Genomic DNA, 19472 nt, shown 5'->3' on the forward strand with positions numbered 1-19472 from the left:
AGTGCATTGGAGAGTAAAGGATGAGGACGAACTTAATGATTTTTATTTGACTGTGTCTTTACAGTTTGGGCCAAATTTTTCAATGCTAGCACGGGAGCTGTGGATTTTATTACTTTTAGAGCAGCTCAGAAGTCATGCTGTCGAGTTTCTTTTAGTTTCACTGGCCAGGTCCTGTGGTGTTTCCTTCAGACTAGCAATAGTTATTGGGCCACATACTTAGTTACTATTAAATTGTCACTTCTTGACCTGTGGTCGTAAATTTTGTCTGTCAAGAATAGCGTGCAAACCATTAAACTGGAAGAATGACTAATACTGGCTTCGATGGAAAGAGTCAAACTCTTTCCAAACCAAGCTTTTGCCACTTGGTTATACGATGTGAGTCACTTTCTGGAATATAATCAAGCAAATTTTCTCAATTAGGATTTTTGTGGAAATATTGTCTAGCAGGCTGAGCTTTATGGGAATATAAGATGGAGCAGAAGGGGAGATCTGTTATGTTAGACTTCAGCTTACGCAGAAAAATGCTGTTAATACTTTTCTTTCAGGGAGTTTCACTTTTTCGCTCAGGTTGGACTCTGTTGAAGTGTCAAAATGCTAGCTTATAGAAGCCATCATGTTTTATAGCTTGTCAGATTCTCTGCTCTGGACTAATGTCCAATATAAATTTTCTATGCATCGTTTTCTACTAACAGTGCTGAAAAATCTTTGGAGTTGTATTGCCTATCATCAATAATCACTTTATCTGCTTCTGAGACGGTTGGACTTCTTAAGCAGAATGGAATATTGATGAGACTAGAGCTCCTAAAAGGATGACATCTCAAATGACAAGGCTGTGTTGAGTACAACGTTGGCTGCATTGAAACAGAAGTTAGTTAGGATGCACAAATATTTAAGGGAACAGTTTAGAAGGCACAAATGTTTCAGGGAACAAGTGCAACTGGAATGATACAGGCATTTACATACCTTAAATGGATGATCCAGGCTTTGCATCCTTCCTAGGTGGCATTGTCAGTGTAATGTGTCTACTGAGGATGCAACTGCAGGTACCTCTCTGGCACAGCTCATGTGAACAGTTGGTAGATCCAACACTTTCCATGTGCCTAAAGTTCAGCTACAGCAAAAGGGTTCTGTGTCCAGCCAAGAGAAATTATGTGACTTTCACTGTGCTAGGGAGAAAAAGTATGTACAGAGGGAGGGCAGGGAGACTGAGGGTCCGTCGCAGGAAACAATACAGGAGGCTGAAGGTGAAGTTCTCCTGCACTAATTTTGCATAATTACAAATTTTGCTGACTGTTTCACAGAAACTCAGTGCTGCAGCATGAGAAATAATCTGTCACATCTAAGAAAAATGCTGTCATATTTTAGAGATCAACTACACGTGAACTTACTATATCCCTTTAAACTGTGAGGAACAAAATCTATAAAAAGTATAAAGAAAGATCTGACAAATTATGGAGCTCAGTAAATTTCCCAAGACTAATTCCTTAAAAGAAAGGGGAGAGGGGTGGACAACACATGACAATCAAATATTTAATATTTCCATTCCTTGTGTTTACCTGCATCTTTTGGTGTGGATGGTGGCCCAGGGTAGGGATGTGACAATTGGTGGATGTGAGTCAGAAATGTCATCCCAAGTTGTCAGCTCCTGTCTTCCAGCTCTGTCTGTGTCATGCTTCTGCCCACTGAAGGCGACAAAGCAGTGTAATCTTAGAAGGACCGGAAACTCAGAAACCTAATTTTGAGCTAGAATAATAGCTCTGTCGGTGAATCTTGATTTGGATGTGGGCCAGATGTTTATGCCTCCAGAATTGCATTTCCTAGTCTGGGAGTTGGGGATCATTATAGAATCCATCATTTACTCTATAGTGCTTTGCAAATGACAAATGCCTTTATGTATGTAACTTATTAATATCATTTGAAGGAGCTTATTGCTCTCAAGTAGAGCACAACCTACAGCTTATCAATTATGTGTTCATCCAGTTAATGACCTGACAGCCGAAATTGCATGTACTCACAGACTGAGATGCTTCTGAGGCAGGTTTGGTTAATCCATTATCCCCTTGGCGTCCTTTGTTTCAGAAGCCCCCCCTTTCTTATTCCATATTTAATGCTGAGCATCTTCGCTGCCGCCTTCTTTGTCTTTCAGTCTCTCTCACGTCCAGTACTTTGCATTTGTGACGCCAGGAGTTTTTCATTTTGTATGAGATGTCTGCAGGGAAAAATGTAGCAGAGGTAACTTGAAAGCCGAGGTTAAGAGTGGTTCACCTAACGTGGTATCCTTTCCGTGAAAGGATATTAAGCAAATGCCAGGTAAAAGCTTTCTCTTGAGGTCCCACAGTGTTACTGCCTGCGTGTTGTTTCTGTGCTGACCCAGAAAGTCTTTCATGCAGTAAGACATTACAAGCCAAAACCAGGTTAAGTAGGTGACCCAACCTGTTCATTCATCCTCCTCCAGAACCATAGTCCAGAAGTGTTACTATCTGTACCTCACTGCCACTCACATCTGGGAGCCTACAGATGGTAGCAACGGTCTTCTTTAAGAGGGATGTTCTCTTTCAGAGGTGGGATGGCCACATAAATGCTCTTCGCCTGTCCAGGGACAGCTCTTGGCTTTTGGAGCCAGGAGCATTTGCTGTATGCTGACACTGTCCCCTACACTCTGTCAAAGAACAACCTCATGGTGGCTACGTGGGTCTCCCAGGTCATGAAGAAGCTGTGGGTTTCTAGTGGATGCTCGGTCAGGGGAGTCAACACAGCCTGCTCAGAGGGATGCTGCACCGGGATGTTCACCTAGATGTCCACCCTTGCTGGAAGGGGTGGCTCTTATAGTAGAGGCGGAGGTGATTCTCCCTCTCTACTCTGCTCTTGTGAGACCCCTCCTGGAGTACTGTGTCCAGCTGTGGAGCCCTCGACATAAGAAGGATATAGACTGGTTGGAATGAGTCCAGAGGAGGCCGCGAAGATGCTCAGAGGGCTGGAGCACCTCTCCTATGGGGACAGGCTGAGAGAGTTGGGCTTCTTCCCGTGGAGAAGGCTCCAGGGAGACCTTGTAGCACCTTCCAGTACCTGAAGGGGCTACAAGGAAGCTGGGAGGGGACTTCACAAGGGCCTGTAGTGACAGGACAAGGGGTAACGGGTTTAAATTGAAAGTGGGGAGGTTTAGATTGGATGTCAGGAAGAAGTTCTTCACAGAGAGGGTGGTGAGGCACTGGAACAGGTTGCCCAGAGAAGCTGTGGATGCCCCATCCCTGGAAGTGTTCAAGGCCAGGCTGGATGAGGCTTTGAGCAACCTGATCTAGTGGAAGGTGTCCCTGCCCATGGCAGGAGGGTTGGAACTAGATGGTCTTTAAGGTCCCTTCCAACCCAAACCGTTCTGTGATTCTTACGCTCTTCATTGCACCTTCCCAGCCAGCATTGGGATCAGAAATACTCTTTGTCAAAAGTGGTCAAAACTGCGCTGCGAAGAGAGTGCAGAAGGCTTTTCTGTTAAGCAAGCTAGACCTGTACTTTGCATTTGTTGAAGAACCAAAGATAAAGCCAGATACAAGACTGCCTGTCGGTGTCAGATAACCTTAAAAAATGGTAGTGAGGACACTAGTTCAGGTTTTTCCAAAGATACAAGAAAATAAAGCAGAAATAACTTATTTTTGGGTTCTTCCCACTTTAAGTAGGGGTTTTAAAGTACAATTATGATGTTTCAAGGATTTATTTCCTTTTCTCTCTCTGCCCCATCTCACTGTTCTGTTATCTGGACTACTGCATTTTAATTAAAAGTTGCAAGTGGAACCAGCTGTCATCCTCTCCCTTACACGTAGCCCAATTTGAAGTGTCTTCCTAAACCAGGTTGGAATTTGCCTTCATCGTTTCTGCTCTACATATATACGTGCTATTAATCGCAAAGTGAGATCAGAAAGCTATAACATAATCTGTCTAAATAAATGGTAAAATAATTAGATTTCATTTTCAAAGGCTCAGCTGTCTGTGCCTATTGGTAATTTATACTCCTCCTTCGTTCCACTGTGGCTCAGACTTTCTTATCATGCAGGACGCCAGTAAATGAAAGCAAATATTTCCATGGCAGCCTGTCTGTGGCATCCCTGCATCAAACAGAGGGAGTTGCCATAGGATGCAGACTGAGGAGCACGTGGAAAGCCAATATCTTGGAAAGTATTACTGGTATCCCCTTGTCTTGGTGGGTGGAGGTCAGCTGAGGTAGGAGGAGATCACTACAAATACACCACTGGTGGTTTCTTTAAATTTCCATTCAGTTTTCTCAGTGAAGTTGCTGCTGGGACCTGCTGCTGTTGGGTGTCCCGTGCTGTAGCCCCTGCTATGCCTTTGTGATGAACCTCTGGTGACTCCCTGATGGGGACCCCACTTTCTTAGTGGTGGCTTTCCCTGCATCCTCAGGGGACTTCAGAGTAGGGTGCTTGAGTTGCAGTGGTGAGACGGTTGATTTACCTACATTTGGAACCAGGGTTTGTAACATGGAGAGGAGCAGACTGCAGTGAACCAGTCCCTTTCTGCTCCGCACAAGTATGTGCTGAAACTCCTTTTTGGAGACAGAATGGGCATGGAGTATTGTGTTTCACATGAATTTTTCTTTTTCACAAAGAAAAGTGAGAGTACGTGGATGCTTCCTTAAAAAATGAGTCATTAAAAAGGTCATAGGACAGGCTTTGAGGAACAGACAACAGGCTTATTTCTGCTCTGCCACCACTGCCAGAAATGAAGGAGGGCAGTGGTTGACTTCGATGCTGCATGCATTTCTTTTCCTGGTTTTCCAAGTCTGGCTTGCAAGACTATGTCTGGAGAAAACCCTTTATGAGTTTCTGTATGGCGGTGAGGGAACACATGCCCCCTCCCTGCATAGTGCCCGAGCTAACCCCTTCCCAGGAGCCGACTCTGCCTGGACCTGCGCACCGCTTTAGCACGAAGAGTTTAATAACATTGAATTTCTCAGCTGTTTTGAGGAAGGGTTTAAGGTCAGGAAGGAAACCTCTGTAATAAGATGCACTCTGCTTTCTGAAGGATACAGTTTCAGTTACCCCCTGCGCATTTTAATTGTTTAATGAATTCCACACCATCTCTTGCAAATGTCTTTCCATGTGAAACCAATTACTGAATGCAAGAGGGAATTTTTTTTTAATAAGTCTTTTCCTTTTGACCTACTCGCTGCTTACCTTTCAGTTAATTTAATATGAAGAGCTTTGTTTTTAGGGTTTTGTTCCTTCCCCGGGCCGCGTTTCAGTAAATGTGACTGGGTTGAGATGCACCGTCGCCGTTACACAGAATGTTTTCTGTCCCCAGACCCGCTAATTAGGGCTGACTTTAGATTAGCCAAGGGATTCGGTTAAGATCTATGTTACCTGACACATGTCAGTAGGAGTCTCAGCATTGCCTGAATGTGTTCCAGCTGAGTAGAGTTAACACACAACTCTTCTGGTGGCTTTTTCCAAATACTGTAGGCAGTTTTTTATGAGTTAAAATGCTTGGCAATTCAGGAAGCATAACGTCCTGGAAATCGATACTGATGTTGAGCAGCTCATAATATACAGCTGAGAGAAAAAGGCTTTTTGCTTCAGTTTGGTAATTGAAACAGAAATAAACATGTTAGGGCCACATTTTTAGTGTTCTCTATTACTTTTTTTTTTTTTTAAAGGTTTTTCACTGAAGCTAAAGAAATCTGAATTAAAAAAAGTCACTTCAGGTTGAGCCAAGCTGCCACAGGGTGCAGAGAGGGAGGATGCTGGTGTGGCACTTGTGGGGCTGGAGCATTTCCTCCTCTCCAGGAGAGGCTCAGCTCCTCCGCAGCTCCTCACTGCTGGGAACATCTGGGCTGTGTGGTATTCAGGGAAAAGGTCTCGTATAACATTGGTAGGAAAACACACCTAAGTGATTAGACAGCTGCGGTCTCTTCTGTTTCCTCCAGTTAATATGCAGGTATTTTACAGAGAATTAAAACCAAGTCACTCCTTCAGACGTCTTACCAAGTAAAGGGCAGATTGGACTTTAAATTTCACCGTTTTGGCACAGCAGAGGACATGGTCACAGTCAAAATAAATGTCAAAAGTTGAAAATAACAAAACCAACAAAAACTAGCATGTATTCTCTCCACGTCCATTTTCTGCATCTAGTCCTCTTATCTCTTGCCTTTCATTAATAGTTTCTGAAGATTGTTTGGGCAGAGAAATGATGGCTTTAGCAGACAATAAATCTTCATTTTGATACTTCGGAGGTGCCAGCCAGTTTTTCATAATGGTGAAAGCTATTGGGAGGGATCGACCTACACTGACGAATAGTTGCAGCTGCCCTGAAACTGCATTTTCTAGGGGATAAATGATTAGCTGAAAACTTCCTGGTGAAATGTTGCCTCCGTTTCCCTCCCCTTAGTGCACCAGCTGGACATGAGCCAGGTAACAGGAGCTTGTTCTCCATCTGGTGAACGTTTTAAAAAGTTTTGTGGCCATGCACGCTCAAACACAGATACTGCAGGCTCGTTGCTGGTTAATGTGTTTGCAAGAGCCCAGGAGAGGATGATCTTCTACATGCCTTTTGCCCCAGACAAATAGAGGTCTGTTGAACAGGGTTTCTGCCCTTGCTTATGGCCCACCAGGGTGAGACTGCATCAGTCCCAGTCCCTCCACATTTGTCTTCTCCAGGCGCATCCCCCGGGGTCATCCTCGCCCCAGAGACCCTGCTGCTTCTTACCAGGGTGTCTGGTGCAGCCAACACCCAACCTCCACATGTCTTATGAGGAGCAGCTGAAGGAGCTGGGGTTGTTCAGACTGGAGAAGAGGAGGCTGCAGAGACACCTGATCGCTCTGTACAGCTACCTGAAAGGAGGTCGAAGAGAGGTGGGTGTTGGTCTCTTCTCCCAAATGACACTTGTTCTAAGTGATGGGACAAGAGGAAACAGCCTCAGGTTGTGCCAGGGGAGGTTCAGATTGGATATTAGAAAAAATGGCTTCACCAAAAGAGTTGTCAGGCATTGGAACAGGCAGCCCAGGGAGGTGGTTGAGTCACCAGCCCTGAGGGTATTTAAAAGATGTGTGGATGTGGCACTTAGGGACATGGTTTACTGGTGGACTTGGCAGTGCTGGTTAATGGTTGGGCGTGATGGTCTTAAAGGTCCTTTCTGACTTGAATGATTCTATGGTTCTATGTTTTTAAGCAGTACTGCAATATAAATCGCAAACAATGGATGAAAGGGTTTGCTTGACCTTTTCCCTTCCCCAAACATGCTCAGATTTTAGAGCCTCCTGCTATTTCTGGACAATGTGCCCATTCCCCCAACTACCCTGTGCCCATCCTCCCAGAGAAGTTGCTATTTTTCTTGTCAGTGGCCTGGTCACACTTTTGCCAAGCCTCCCTGTGTTTTTTCATGTTTCCTGTCCCATTTCTGTGTTACTTGGGTGCCTGTTACCTGGCTCTAGCTCCTGACTGTGCCATCTGAATTAATCTCCAACTCTGATGCTAGTTACTCCCATTTTATAGGTGCTGTTCCCATGTTTCGAGTTGCTGTTTCCAGACCAAAACTAAGTAAATGTTCACTTTATTATCATCCCCTAAAAATAGTAGCTGTCATATAAAATACTAACACCTCATATGTATGATTTTTTTTTTCCCCATGCAGTGTTTGTTGGGCTTTTTTTTATGTTTTCTTACCCTGTCTGTTGATTCAGAGGTGGAACTGGGTGGTGAGGAAATACCTGCTTGCAAAGCAAAACTTTGATAGGCAGCAAGGTCTGCTGGTGATTTGTCTTGCTCTGGCAGAAACGCTTTTGATCTGAAGTGGATAAAACTTGGATATAGCTTGAGAATAGGCTACATTATTTTTCTTGACAACCCCAGCATTGATGGTGTGATACTGTCTAAGGTACCCCAGATCTAAGAGCCATATCATCATCCTGCCTCTCCTGTCTCAAGAGCATCTTTCTGTGCTGTGATTTCTGTGTGATGTGTTTGGATAGTGGTGGTTTGTTTTTTTTTTTTTCCACTCCAGCCTGGCAATATAGGTCAGGGAGAGCTCTGTGGCTTTTAAATTCATATGGCAAGATTACTCTCTAAATCGGACTATGTTGGCAGAAGAGCTTTTCTCAGCTGCAAATAAACAAAATATTTATGGTTGATTTTTTTTTGCTGATATATGCCACTGACTATTTATGGTACAGGTTAGCAGTTGGTTCTCCTTGCTGTGACGGTGCTAGGCTTGTGCATAGTTAGCAGTTACACAGGAGAGATGAGTGTTTGCTGAGCTCATCCAAGTATAGGTAGGATAAGGAAAATATTTACATTTATAACCCCCACTGGAAAGCTTCAGCTGCTGCATTGAGTCCCAAGAGGATCCTCCTGAGTTACTGCAGAGCCTTGCAGGAGGTGGTAGGGCAGTCAGGAGGCATTAAGCCAGTGGATGAGCTGCACGGCTAGTTAAAATCCGAGCCCAAACTTTCTGTGTTCTCAAGAAAGATGAGCAAGGGGGGCGTACTACCTCTGTTGGAAAGCCTCCAAAATTGTGGAATACGGTTTATTATTTTATGCCATCATTTAACAAATGTGTGAGACTAATCAGTGTTCTGAGAATTGAACTGCTGTTTGAGAAATAGGTTTTTTTTCCTTTATCTGACAGTAGTGCTTGTAAGTTGTTACCAGATCTCAATTTTTAGAGTATGAATTCTGTTGATGCACCTGGGATGCCCAAGCATTCGATAATCATCACGGTTGAGAGGTGTTTCTGTAGCTGTTGCGCACATGCAGCCGTGGCTGTTACGATTCCACGTGTAAAGACATGCTCCAGAGTATGTATTATTTCTCAGGTGCTCCCTTTTGCTGCTTTGCACTCCCATGAACGAAGTGCCCGCTTCATTCCTGAGCATGCAAACCCTGTGGCACCCACGTCAGTACGCTCAGAGCTCGTGTGATGCCAGTGCTGGCGTGATCTCTGCTGCTGATGTAGAAGGCAAAAACCCTAATTTGGTTTGATGCCAGAGTCAGGACTAGGTCACCAATCTTCTTACTGGGATTTAGCAGTCCCCTGGGTTTTTTTAGATTAGTGCTGGCTCTTTAGGATTGCAAGTTCAAACGGCATTAAAGAAGGTTGCCCCTGATAAAAACTGTGTCGTGTTACACAATGTCACTGAGACTTGCTGCAGGTATGTAACTGTAGCGTAGACAGTGTTAGGTGTCTCCAAATGCTTGTATTAAATACTTAGGAGGTAGATGTCAGGAAAGGTTATTTTCAGGAATGCTAACACCTTTAAATATGCTATATTATAATAAATATCAATAAGCTGATAAATTATACTGCTACCATCACGGGGGAAAAAAGAAAATGATGAGTCTCCACTATATATCAAAATACCTTCTAGTCTACTCTAAGTTTTCTTATGTGGTGTTCATTTATACGTACAGAGCAATACGGGATAGAGTTCTAAATTAAAAAGCAGAGATAGGCAAAATACTATTGCATTTTTTATTGCAAACTACTAGAATGTATTAGTCACCTGCTGGGATGTATATGCAGGTTCACATATAAAAAAAGTTAATAAAGAAGTAGAACATTTGGAGAGCTTGTGTTGGCATGCAGCTTTTCAGGAAAAGCGTTTCCTTCTATGAAATATATTCGCATTGGGGAAAAACAAGTCTTTTTAACACAGCTTGTATTCAACTAAGTCTTTCTGAAATTGCCTAGTTCTTAGTTCTGCCAGCATTTGGCTAAATAGTGTATTCAGAAGACTGTATTTGGAATTGTGACCTAGGACATTTCCAAATGCAGTTTACTATTGAAATATGTAAAAGATTAAAACAATTCTTCCTTTTGAGAATGAAAAAAAAAATGTGTTTTGCTTTCAACCTTTTAATTGCCTGTATTTTTTTTGCCACCTGAAAGGGTGGCAGAAGGGTCTTGTTCAGTATCTCGTTCACATGCTGGTGAACTGCTTACAAACTGGGTGAGAGCATTATGTCCATCCAAGGGGTATGCATGTCCTCACAAATGTTCATTTACAATCCCCTGTGTATGTCAAGCCCAAGATTTTTTTCCCTAAGAAACGTAAAATAGTTGGAATAAAAAGGCTGGATGAGTTCATTACCACTTTCTCTGGTGTGCAGTGTTGTACCAGTAACTTCAGCGAACTGTTTGTTCAGTACCAGAAGTGACTTTATTTAAAAATGTTATGTGTAATGCCTAGAACACCACTCTCAACACACTGAACTTTAAGATGAACTAAATGTTGATGCTTCTGGAACTGCCCGTGCCATTTTCAGCAAGCATGGCAGGGTATGTGGGGGCCTAAATTCCAGTGTTTAAGTCATGTTATGCTTTTAAAAGCTCTCATCCTGCAAGTTACACATATCCTCTGTAAGATGTACTTCAGTAAACCAGAGGAAAAACTTGATGATTTTCTGCCAGTTAACACTCCAGGAAAGATTCTCCATCCTATTCTTCCTGGATGCTCCCCACTTAGCTTCCTGCTGGGGGCATCAGTTGAGAAATGATAGATTTGAAGAAATTCAGGGTTTCTTCTGCCCCTCTGACAGTCTTCTCTGTCTTCTTTTCCCCGTGGAGAGAAACTCTGGAGAAGTGCAAACAACCCAAAAGCAAATCCTCTGAAAATGCAAAATACAAATGTGTAGCAGTGAAATAAAGTTAAACTTCTTTGGAATAGCTTTCTCCATTTATCTTCCATGGGAAAAATAAACTTTCTGCTATTTTTTCATCTTCTAATCAAGACTTTTTTTTTTTTCCCAAAAAACACCTTTTCCTCCCTATTTGGAAATTTTCTGGCCTAAAGTGCAATGATTATCTTCTAGAGTTGTTCAGTTCAGCCCTTCGTCTCTTGACCAGCTAAAAATCTTTCAGAAAAAAAAAGAAAAATATCATAGTGTGTAGATTTTTATTTCGTTTGCAGATTAAAATGCACTCCTTACCAGAATGACTGCGGAGGTTTAGGACCTCTGATGGGCTTCTCATAGATGGAGCAGCACTGTGATGTGGTCACCAGCTTCTCTGCATTTGGAACCACACTAACTCATAAATTCATATTCAAATTTTAAATTAAGCACATATTTGCCTGTGCATATTAAATTCTGACATAATTGTGATGGTCAAATCCCCTCCTCCCCCCAAATTGTGGGTCTCAGTACAAAAGTCATCTTGGACGCTTGCATGTGCTTGAACTTGCGAGTAATGGCTTTTTTTCTGGGATTTGGGGGTATTTTTGTGTAAGCTGGTAATTCATGAGGAGAGAATGAGAAAGTGTGTTCTCAGGAAGCTGGAATTCAGTGACTTGGAGACTCAGCTGGGGGTATTTGTGGGAAGAGAGTGCTCAGTGTGGCGAGTTCAAAATATTCCTGACAACCAGTTAATTATTTACATTTGTTTGTGCTGCAAGAATAATTGCAGAAGCTGCAACATGGGGAGGGAGAAACTTCCCCTTGTTTATGCTAGTTATTTGTTGCCATATACATTTTAACCTTTATGGGTGTTTTCCTTGCATTTGGGCAAAGGAGATCACCGTGTGGCCTGTGCAGTGTAGGAACCAAGGTGTCGTCCAAAGTAACTTGCCAAATGCAATTCAAATCAGAACAGTAATATGAAATAAAATCCGTGGTTGGGATGCAATTGGAATCTTTTTCATCATGCACATTGCAAATGAAAAATTTAGCTAATACTTCCACACCAAAAAGAACGGGGGAAAAGGAAGAGGTTAGTACAGCCACATGCCAAAATATATTGCAGCATGCAAGGCCAGAGCCAGCCCACACATTTATACAGTGCATTGTTAGGATCCACTGGAAAGTGCGAATGCTAATTAGGAATGTGAACCAGATAACCTCAACATCAGTTAAAGTCCAATTATTCCTACCGGGATTTCATGATACTAATCTGTTTGTCCTCCTTCCAGCGATCGTGCCCAACTGGCGTTATTACAGTAATTGTACAGAGTTTAACGCTGGGCTGGGGCTAGTGTTGCGTTGCTTGCTGGCTGCTCCACGGCTTTTCCGGGGAAAGTGTTGTGTTTGCCTGTGTATTCGTGCAGAAAGATACGTGCAGACTCTTTCCGGTTAAAATCCGGGTCCACAGGGGTGATACTTGTCTTGCAGTGTTCCTTGACTGAACAGGAAGGGGGGCTCAGTTGGTTGGGGTGCCCTGACCTTCTAGGTACTCTGCAGTGGAGATGGTGGTTATTGGTGGCAAAAATTAATCTCTCTATAGGTGTTTGGCTGTGGGACTCCCCCTGTCTTTGGGTTTTTTCCCTTGTGTGTAAAACTCTGGTAACGGCTTTCAAACAGGAAGGCCATACCTGTGCGCTGCAGACGGCTCCCTCCCCCAGCCCTTGCTCAGCGTTTTGCGTCCACATGAGACTGCAGCATCGGGTGCAAAAATAGAACCTCTCCAAAATGCGACACTTCGGAGGTTGCAATAGCTTTCACTTCTAAGAGGCTGAGGGGGCTGTTTTCTGCCCTTCAGCTCCTCATCCTAGTTCCCTGTCAGCAAGAGGAAGGTAATCTGCTCATGAGTAAAAATAGAGTTTGAGAGTAGACTAACACTCTGCCCTTTAATCAGGTATACAACGATTAACTCCTTAGTGTCTGAAGAGGTGCACGGGGATCCCAGTATCACAGCTGTGCTGGTTGGAGGGCACTGGAGAAGCCGGCTGGGCCAGCCCCTGATTTGAGTAGGGTGATGGCCCGCGCTGGGTCAGACCAGCTGTGGCATTGCCTGGCCAATGCCTTAAAATCCCCCAAGAATAGAGGCTCCTCAGCCTTGCTGAGATACCGGGTCCCAGTATGGCATTGCCCCTCCAGGGAGAAATCTGTCAGACGGAGGGTTGCATTCAGTCTGGGAGAAGCCGGAGTGGTGCCGTGTCCTCAGCACAGGTGCCTCTCCTCTGGAATAAAGCTGGAAGGATGACTGTCCTGGTAGGTTGGAGGTTACACAGCAAGCGAAGGTGTGTTGCTCAGGGTGATGGTGCATCAGAAAAGGGGCTCAAGCTGTGTCACCAAGGCACGTGCCAAAATGCCCCACAGGCATGTGCAAATGGTATTTCTGGGGCGGGGCAACAGCGAACCAGGAGCCACACCAGCTTGAAGGAGATGTTTCTGAGAGATGGTGTCTCCTGGCTTGGGGCAGCCAGGCCTACACTTGCACACAGGCAAAATTTGCCCTTGGAGGTGGCAGTTCTAGATCCTGATAAATGTTCCTCTGGCCCACCTCGCTTCCAATTTGGGACGCACTGTCCAGCCAGTGACATTTGAAAGTTTCCTGATCTCTTCCTTACATCGCACTGAACAGCAGAGAGGGTTCCTGGGGTCGTACTAGCACCTGCATGACAAGGAAGTTGGTGTCACATCTTTGTGCTACGTTGTTGGTTGCTCATTTTCCACATAATTTTCCTTGTTGCTTATCACAGTACAGTGACGTATGGTTTTGGTACCTTGATTGCTACAATACAGGGTTTATGGTCCCGATGGACAGCAAGGTGAACGAGAGTCAGTGATGTGCCTTGGCAGCAAAGAAGACCAGTGCCATCTGGGCTACATCCTGGCAGTGTTGCCAGCCGGTCAAGGGAGAGGTGATCCTTTCTTCCTGCTCAGCACTGGGGCATCTCCTGGAGTGCTAGGTCCAGTTCTGGGATCCCCAGTACAAGAGAGTCATGGGCATACTGGAAAGAGGCCAGTGAAGGGCCGCAAATATGATGAAAGGGACTGGAACACCTCTCCTGTGAGGAAAGTCTGAGATCGGGGACTGCTCAGCCTGGAGAAGAGATGGCTCAGGGATCTTGCAGATGTGTCTCAGTATCTGATGGGAGGAATAAAGAAGACAGAAGATTGTTCTCAGTGGTACCTGGTGCCAGGACAAGAGGCAGTGGACACAAAGTGAAATACAGGGATTTCCATTTAAATGGAAGCAAAAAGCATTTTTACTGTGGGTGTGGTCAAACTCTGTCACGGGTTGCTCAGGCAGGCTGTGGAGTTTCCATCCTTGGAAATATTCAAAACCCAAGCGGACACGATCCTGAGCAACCTTCTGAGGTGTCCCTGCGTGAGCAGAGGGGTTGGACTAGGTGATCTTCAGAGGTGCCCACCAGCCTCAGCTAGTCTGTGATTCTGTGATTGTATCAATGTGCAATACATATTTTGTGACTGAAGTGTCGATCTATTTATAACAGACTTGCATTTTTTTCACTTTAATGTTTCGTTTTCATAAGTATGTTACAGCTTAGGAGCTTAAGCATAATAAAGGAAAACGTTCTCATTTTTTTGCATTAATAAATACCAGACATTGTACTCAATGAGAATAATTGACATTATTATAATCGTGTTACCCATGCAGAGCCAAGGTGGCAGTACTTAATTTTTGAGCTCCTCACTCTCGGTGATGTAGAACGTGTTGTCTTGATCTGGTGATCTTGTGATGGGGTGGGAGTGGGATGCAGGGATATAGGCCGAAGAAGCCAACGTGGAGGGGTTTGAGTGTGAACTGTTTCTGGAGAAGCCAGTTAGGGGACAGGAGAGTCTTTTGTGGCCTTCAGCCTCCTGAAGAGGGGGAAGCTCAGCTCCAAAACCAGGGGAGAAGCTGGCTGGGAGAGGCTGTTTCCCCGCTCCCTTGCATGTGGGTGCAGGCTTGCCAAGTTCACTGCTGCTGGCTCTTTTCACTGGGAGCTTGACCAGGAGGTTGTTTATTCCCGTTCCAGCTTCAACCAAGAGCCCTGGCCTTTATAGAGCTGCAGGGAAGAGGCTGTGAAAAGCGTAAAGTTTTAGCTGACAGACTTTTATACTCATTTATATTATTCAGTCTATGTTTTGCATTTTTGTTGTCTTGATTTCCCAAAGCTAAAGCAAAGTGTCTCTCTTTTCACATCTGCATGTTTCATTTCATGCCATTCATGCCAGAAAAATAGGGAAGAATATTTCTGGAGGAGATTCTTGCCATTTTACCTTTCAGAAAAACACTTCATTTACAGGCCAGTATTTTATAGCATGAAGTCTGATTTTTATTTTTTAATCTACATTTTCTGGAGCGCTGAGAATTGGTTACATTTTTGGCATTAGCTTGTAATCCAGAATAACCAGCTGAATATTAGTCTGACATTACCTTAAATGTGTCACCCCAAAATGATGGAAAGCAAAGGTTTAGGATGGGTTGTAGGAGTTGTGTATGAATTTGTAGCTTGACCTTTCTATTCTCCTATTCTGTCCCTGCCAGAGTAATGGCATCCATGACTTGTCTGGCATGCTTATTTGGGCACAGAGTAAAATAAAAGCAATTAACAAGAGCACAGGAGGTCTGTTCTGTTGCTTTAATTACATATTCCTTACTAAACCTCTTAATTTCCTATGGATTAATGCAGTAGCCTCCCCTCACTGTGTTTTTGTGCAACGTCGGTTTAGAAAGAAGGTGTGCATGCTGATGCTGCGTGGGTACGAAGCAGCGGTGCTGCGTATACACAGGGATTCGGAGGGCATCAGTGCTGGCTGCACTGCCAGGCAGCCCCCACTCCCCACGTGACAGGAGCCCTTTAAATCCTGTCCCCGCAGCTCCGCTCTGACCCGGGAAGAGGCGCTCAGGCTCGTCTGTCTGGGCGCTGATGGGTGTTTTTCTGTGGACGGTGAGAAGGGAGGTGGTGCTGGTAAGGCTTCCCCTCAACCATCACCAATTCAAACCTGCTGTCTGTTGAAGAGAGGACCCCGATGGGGAAGGGCTGTCAGTGTCATGGGGTATTTCTGGCATCCTCTCATAGCACTAGAAGAGCTTTCCCGTGGCCTAGATGCAGTGGGAATTTTGTGGGAAGTGACTGCATACGACTTGGTCATCTTGGTACCCAAGGAGCAGGGGGGTCAGTTTTGTCATGGACAAAAAATGAGCTGTGTAAATTATTTCAGGCTTGCCGTAGTTGTTCTCACTTGTCCACAATGTGTAGCCAAACAAGAAATCCTGAGCGTTGGGTTTTGGGGTTTTTTTTTTGTTGGTTGGTTTTTATTACAGCACAGCCCCACACAACTGTTTCCTGCAATTCCCTGTTAAAACATCATACCTTGCAGCTGCTAGCTACTGTTTCTCAAAGCTGACATCTGTGTATCGGCCACATAAAACAGCTCCTGTGTTGGCCTTAGGCAACTCTTAAAATTGAGAGGACATTGAATCGTCACAATTCAAAGACACGTAAATGGTGCAGTGGTGCAAATCATAGACTGGTTTGGGTTGGAAGGGACCCTAAAGACCATCCAGTTCCAACCCCCTGCCATGGGCAGGGACACCTTCCACTAGACCAGGTGGCTCAAAGCCTCATCCAGCCTGGCCTTGAACACTTCCAGGGATGGAGCATTCACAGCTTCTCTGGGCAACCTGTTCCAGTGCTTCACAACAGGTATCCTCTAGAGATGACCTGCTTATTTCTCTCCATTCAGTATAACCACGTGGATTGTTTATAAGTAGAAAAGCAAGAAATTTGGCAAAATACGGCTTTGCTTGCTTACAGCAGAAACGTGACTCTTTTGGCTAGAAGGCTCTGAGTTGGTTCTTCTCTGCACACCAGTGGTGAGAGCTTTTCTATCTGCCCAATCCTCTCCATGGATCATCAAGTATAACATCACCAACCTCTTATTATCTACTTCCAAGTTAGGGGCGTGAAGAATTAGCAAATCATTTGTTTGAAATTACGAAGGAGCTGGGGTGTATTTGTGCTTCTTACTGCAGGGTGGGAAGCATGTGACAAGCAGAACAAGGCCCTAGAGCTGTGTGCTCAAAGGATACTGGAAGACACGGTAAATGGAGTTACAGCAATATGCTTGCATTACACTTTTGTGCCTGGTTTCTTCTCACGTGGAGAACACTTCCTCGAGTCTGTCAGCCACACTCTTCAATTTCCCCATCAAAAATGTAGAGGACGTTTCCCTGCTTCCTTTCTAATATCCCATTAGAGTCCCAGTAGAAATACTGAATTTAACATAAATTAGGTTATGCTGCACAACTCTCTCCATCATCTCCCGTAATGTTTTCTCAGGTTGTTAGGCAGCAACCCTCGGTTCTTTTTTTTCTTTTCTCTTGGCTTGCTTACCGCTTCTAAAATAGTTTGGGGCCAGCGTTGGGCTCCACGGGTTTGTTGGCATAGCTGTGTCAGCTTGGATTGTGAAATAGCTGTCCCCCCAGCCAAGGCTGCTGGGCTGGCAGCGCGGTCCGGGCGCAGACCTGTCAGCGGAGGCGCGTTAATTCGGAGGCGGCGTTCTTTCCTCTTTTGTGTCAGCCTCCTGCGCTGCATTTGAAGCAAGTAGCGTATTTCCAGTCTGCCTTGAGTCATGGGTATGCTGCAAATAAAGAAAACCCAGCCCTGACGTTGACTAAAATATTTATGTGTGCGTGTGTTTGAAATAATGCGGGGAGATTTTTTCCTTCAGCTGAGTTGCACTTAGGGAAGTAGGCAGTGATGAAACGATGGCCCAGATAATTTTGAGTAGTTTATCATAATAAATGCATATCAAGGTTGGCACATGTAGCTTGTAAAGAGCATGTTTCTCTCTGTGTTTGGTTTTTTGGAGATTTTTTTTTTTCTCAGTGTCACATGCAATGCTGAGAGCCAGGATGACCTGATCCAATACAAGAGATACTACAAAGCTTCTGCTAAGGGCTCTGGCTGTCGACAGCGAGAGATCTTCTCATTTAACATGTTAGCAGTAAAGAGGGTTAGTGGGACACAGGAAAGCTGCTTTCTTACGCAGCTGCCTTCCCAGTGAAATGCTAAGCTTGCAGTGAATTCAGTAGATGGTGTATCGTATTTCCCTGTATGTAAGACAAAAAAGGGTCCTGGAATCAGTCCATGTTGTTACCAAAGCAAGAAATATCTCCACGTTTAGTTTTCCCTCCAGCGGACTGCTCCTGAGTCACAGCTCTTAGGGTCCATGACCAGGAATATCTTTCGTACTGTTGTTTGTTGTTACCATTGCACACAAAGAATGCTCTGGTTTGCTGAGGTACAATCTCAGCATGTGTTTGAAGCTGTAATTTCTGAAAGACTGAAGAGATCTTCTCACTGGAACTTGAAACAAGGCAAGTATTAACTAAATTTTAACTCCACAAGAAAACCTGAAGTTCTGTGAAAAGCAGGTTTGCCCCATTCAGCAGATTCTTATGAAGCTCCAGGTCAGTAGGTTTGAAAGATGGATGAATTGAATTAAATCATTTTGGGGTTATTGATTTGAAGATTAAACAGACAAGGTGTAATTTTAATGCTTGTATTACTTAACTTTGCAAATGTGATTATTTTTTTTTCCTGTTCATTTCCCACAGAAGCGTTCCAGAGGTCAAGTGCTATTCGACAAAGTGTGCGAGCATCTGAACCTTTTGGAAAAGGACTACTTTGGGCTAACATATAGAGACACAGAAAACCAAAAGGTAACCCACAAAACTGCAGCTGGCCTTAGGCATGTGGACATCAGAGCTTCCAGAGACATCCTTCAGACAGTTCCAACCTGTCTAGAAGTTGTGTTTGTCTTCCTTGCTGAGTTCCATAGACATAGCTTGAACTATTGATTTTTGTAATTCTTCACCTCTCCGGAGCGTCCCCTGTGTTTCCCTGGCTTCCCTCTGTTTGGTTATTTATAACGTGAAAGAAGTTAATCATATAGCTGGTTCTCTTTCTAGTATGATTTATTTCATTACTGCTGCAGATTCACATCCACAGATACACCGCTAAACATATAATAGTAAAATACGGCTTAATAATACTGTGGTTGGGATAGGGATAGCCCGGAGTTGATTGACTGCTCCTGCTAACTGCTAAGATAAAGTAAGGCTTTAAGTCTTGACGTGCTTGATCTGAATGTTACTGTTGATTTGGCTAAAGTCATAACTCTTCAGAAGCAGTTGGCAGCAGTACTGAATCACAGACTGCTTGTCTGCATCTCAGCGTACGGCATTAAATAAGCTGCGTGTTAACAGCGACCAAGGTGATCGAATGTGCAGGTGATACATTGCTTTGGACACGTTATGATGGAAGAGAGAGTATCAAAGGGAAATTTAAAATATGCTCTATATTTTTGGCATTTTAAGGTAAATATTTTTAAAGAAGTCAGTAACAAAACTTTTTGGCAATATGTGCTGCAGCCCAGCAGAGCTCACCAGGTGAAGGGATTTTGTGCTTTGGATGGCCTGATAGATCTTTCCTGATGAAGTTGGAGCATTTACTGCTTCTTTAGCTGTTTATGTCTTGTGAGAACAAGAGTTTTATTCTCTAGACTTCCCTTTGTTTCCGTTATACATGATACAAAAGAGACCAGTCTTTTTTCTATCTTTTCACCTTTCTTTAAAGACTTCTATATACAAGGGGTTTGTTTCTGATTCAGAAAAACACTTAAGCAGACACTTGGTTGTTAAAGGAAAGACCACTCGAGCACTCATACACTACCAGAAGGTCAGACACACACCGCCTGAGTCTTTAACTGCTAGGACCAGAGTCCCTTCTCAGTGGGCA

At 44.0% G+C, this 19472-nt stretch overlaps 1 protein-coding gene across 1 annotated transcript in view; it reads left to right on the plus strand.

Moving 5' to 3' along the window:
* The window catches only part of LOC104505061 (band 4.1-like protein 3), a gene marked incomplete at its 3' end in the record, with an annotated part of 43831 nt that overhangs the window by 6942 nt on the left and 17417 nt on the right, over window positions 1-19472 (plus strand). Inside the window, exon 3 of the mRNA XM_010149009.1 lies at window positions 18290-18394. Coding sequence (XP_010147311.1) covers window positions 18290-18394 — 105 coding nt within the window. The remainder of the gene's footprint in view (window positions 1-18289; window positions 18395-19472) is intronic.

The sequence above is a fragment of the Eurypyga helias genome, unplaced genomic scaffold (genome assembly GCF_000690775.1).
Source record: "Eurypyga helias isolate BGI_N326 unplaced genomic scaffold, ASM69077v1 scaffold18523, whole genome shotgun sequence".
In the NCBI taxonomy this organism is placed as follows: Eukaryota; Metazoa; Chordata; class Aves; order Eurypygiformes; family Eurypygidae; genus Eurypyga; species Eurypyga helias.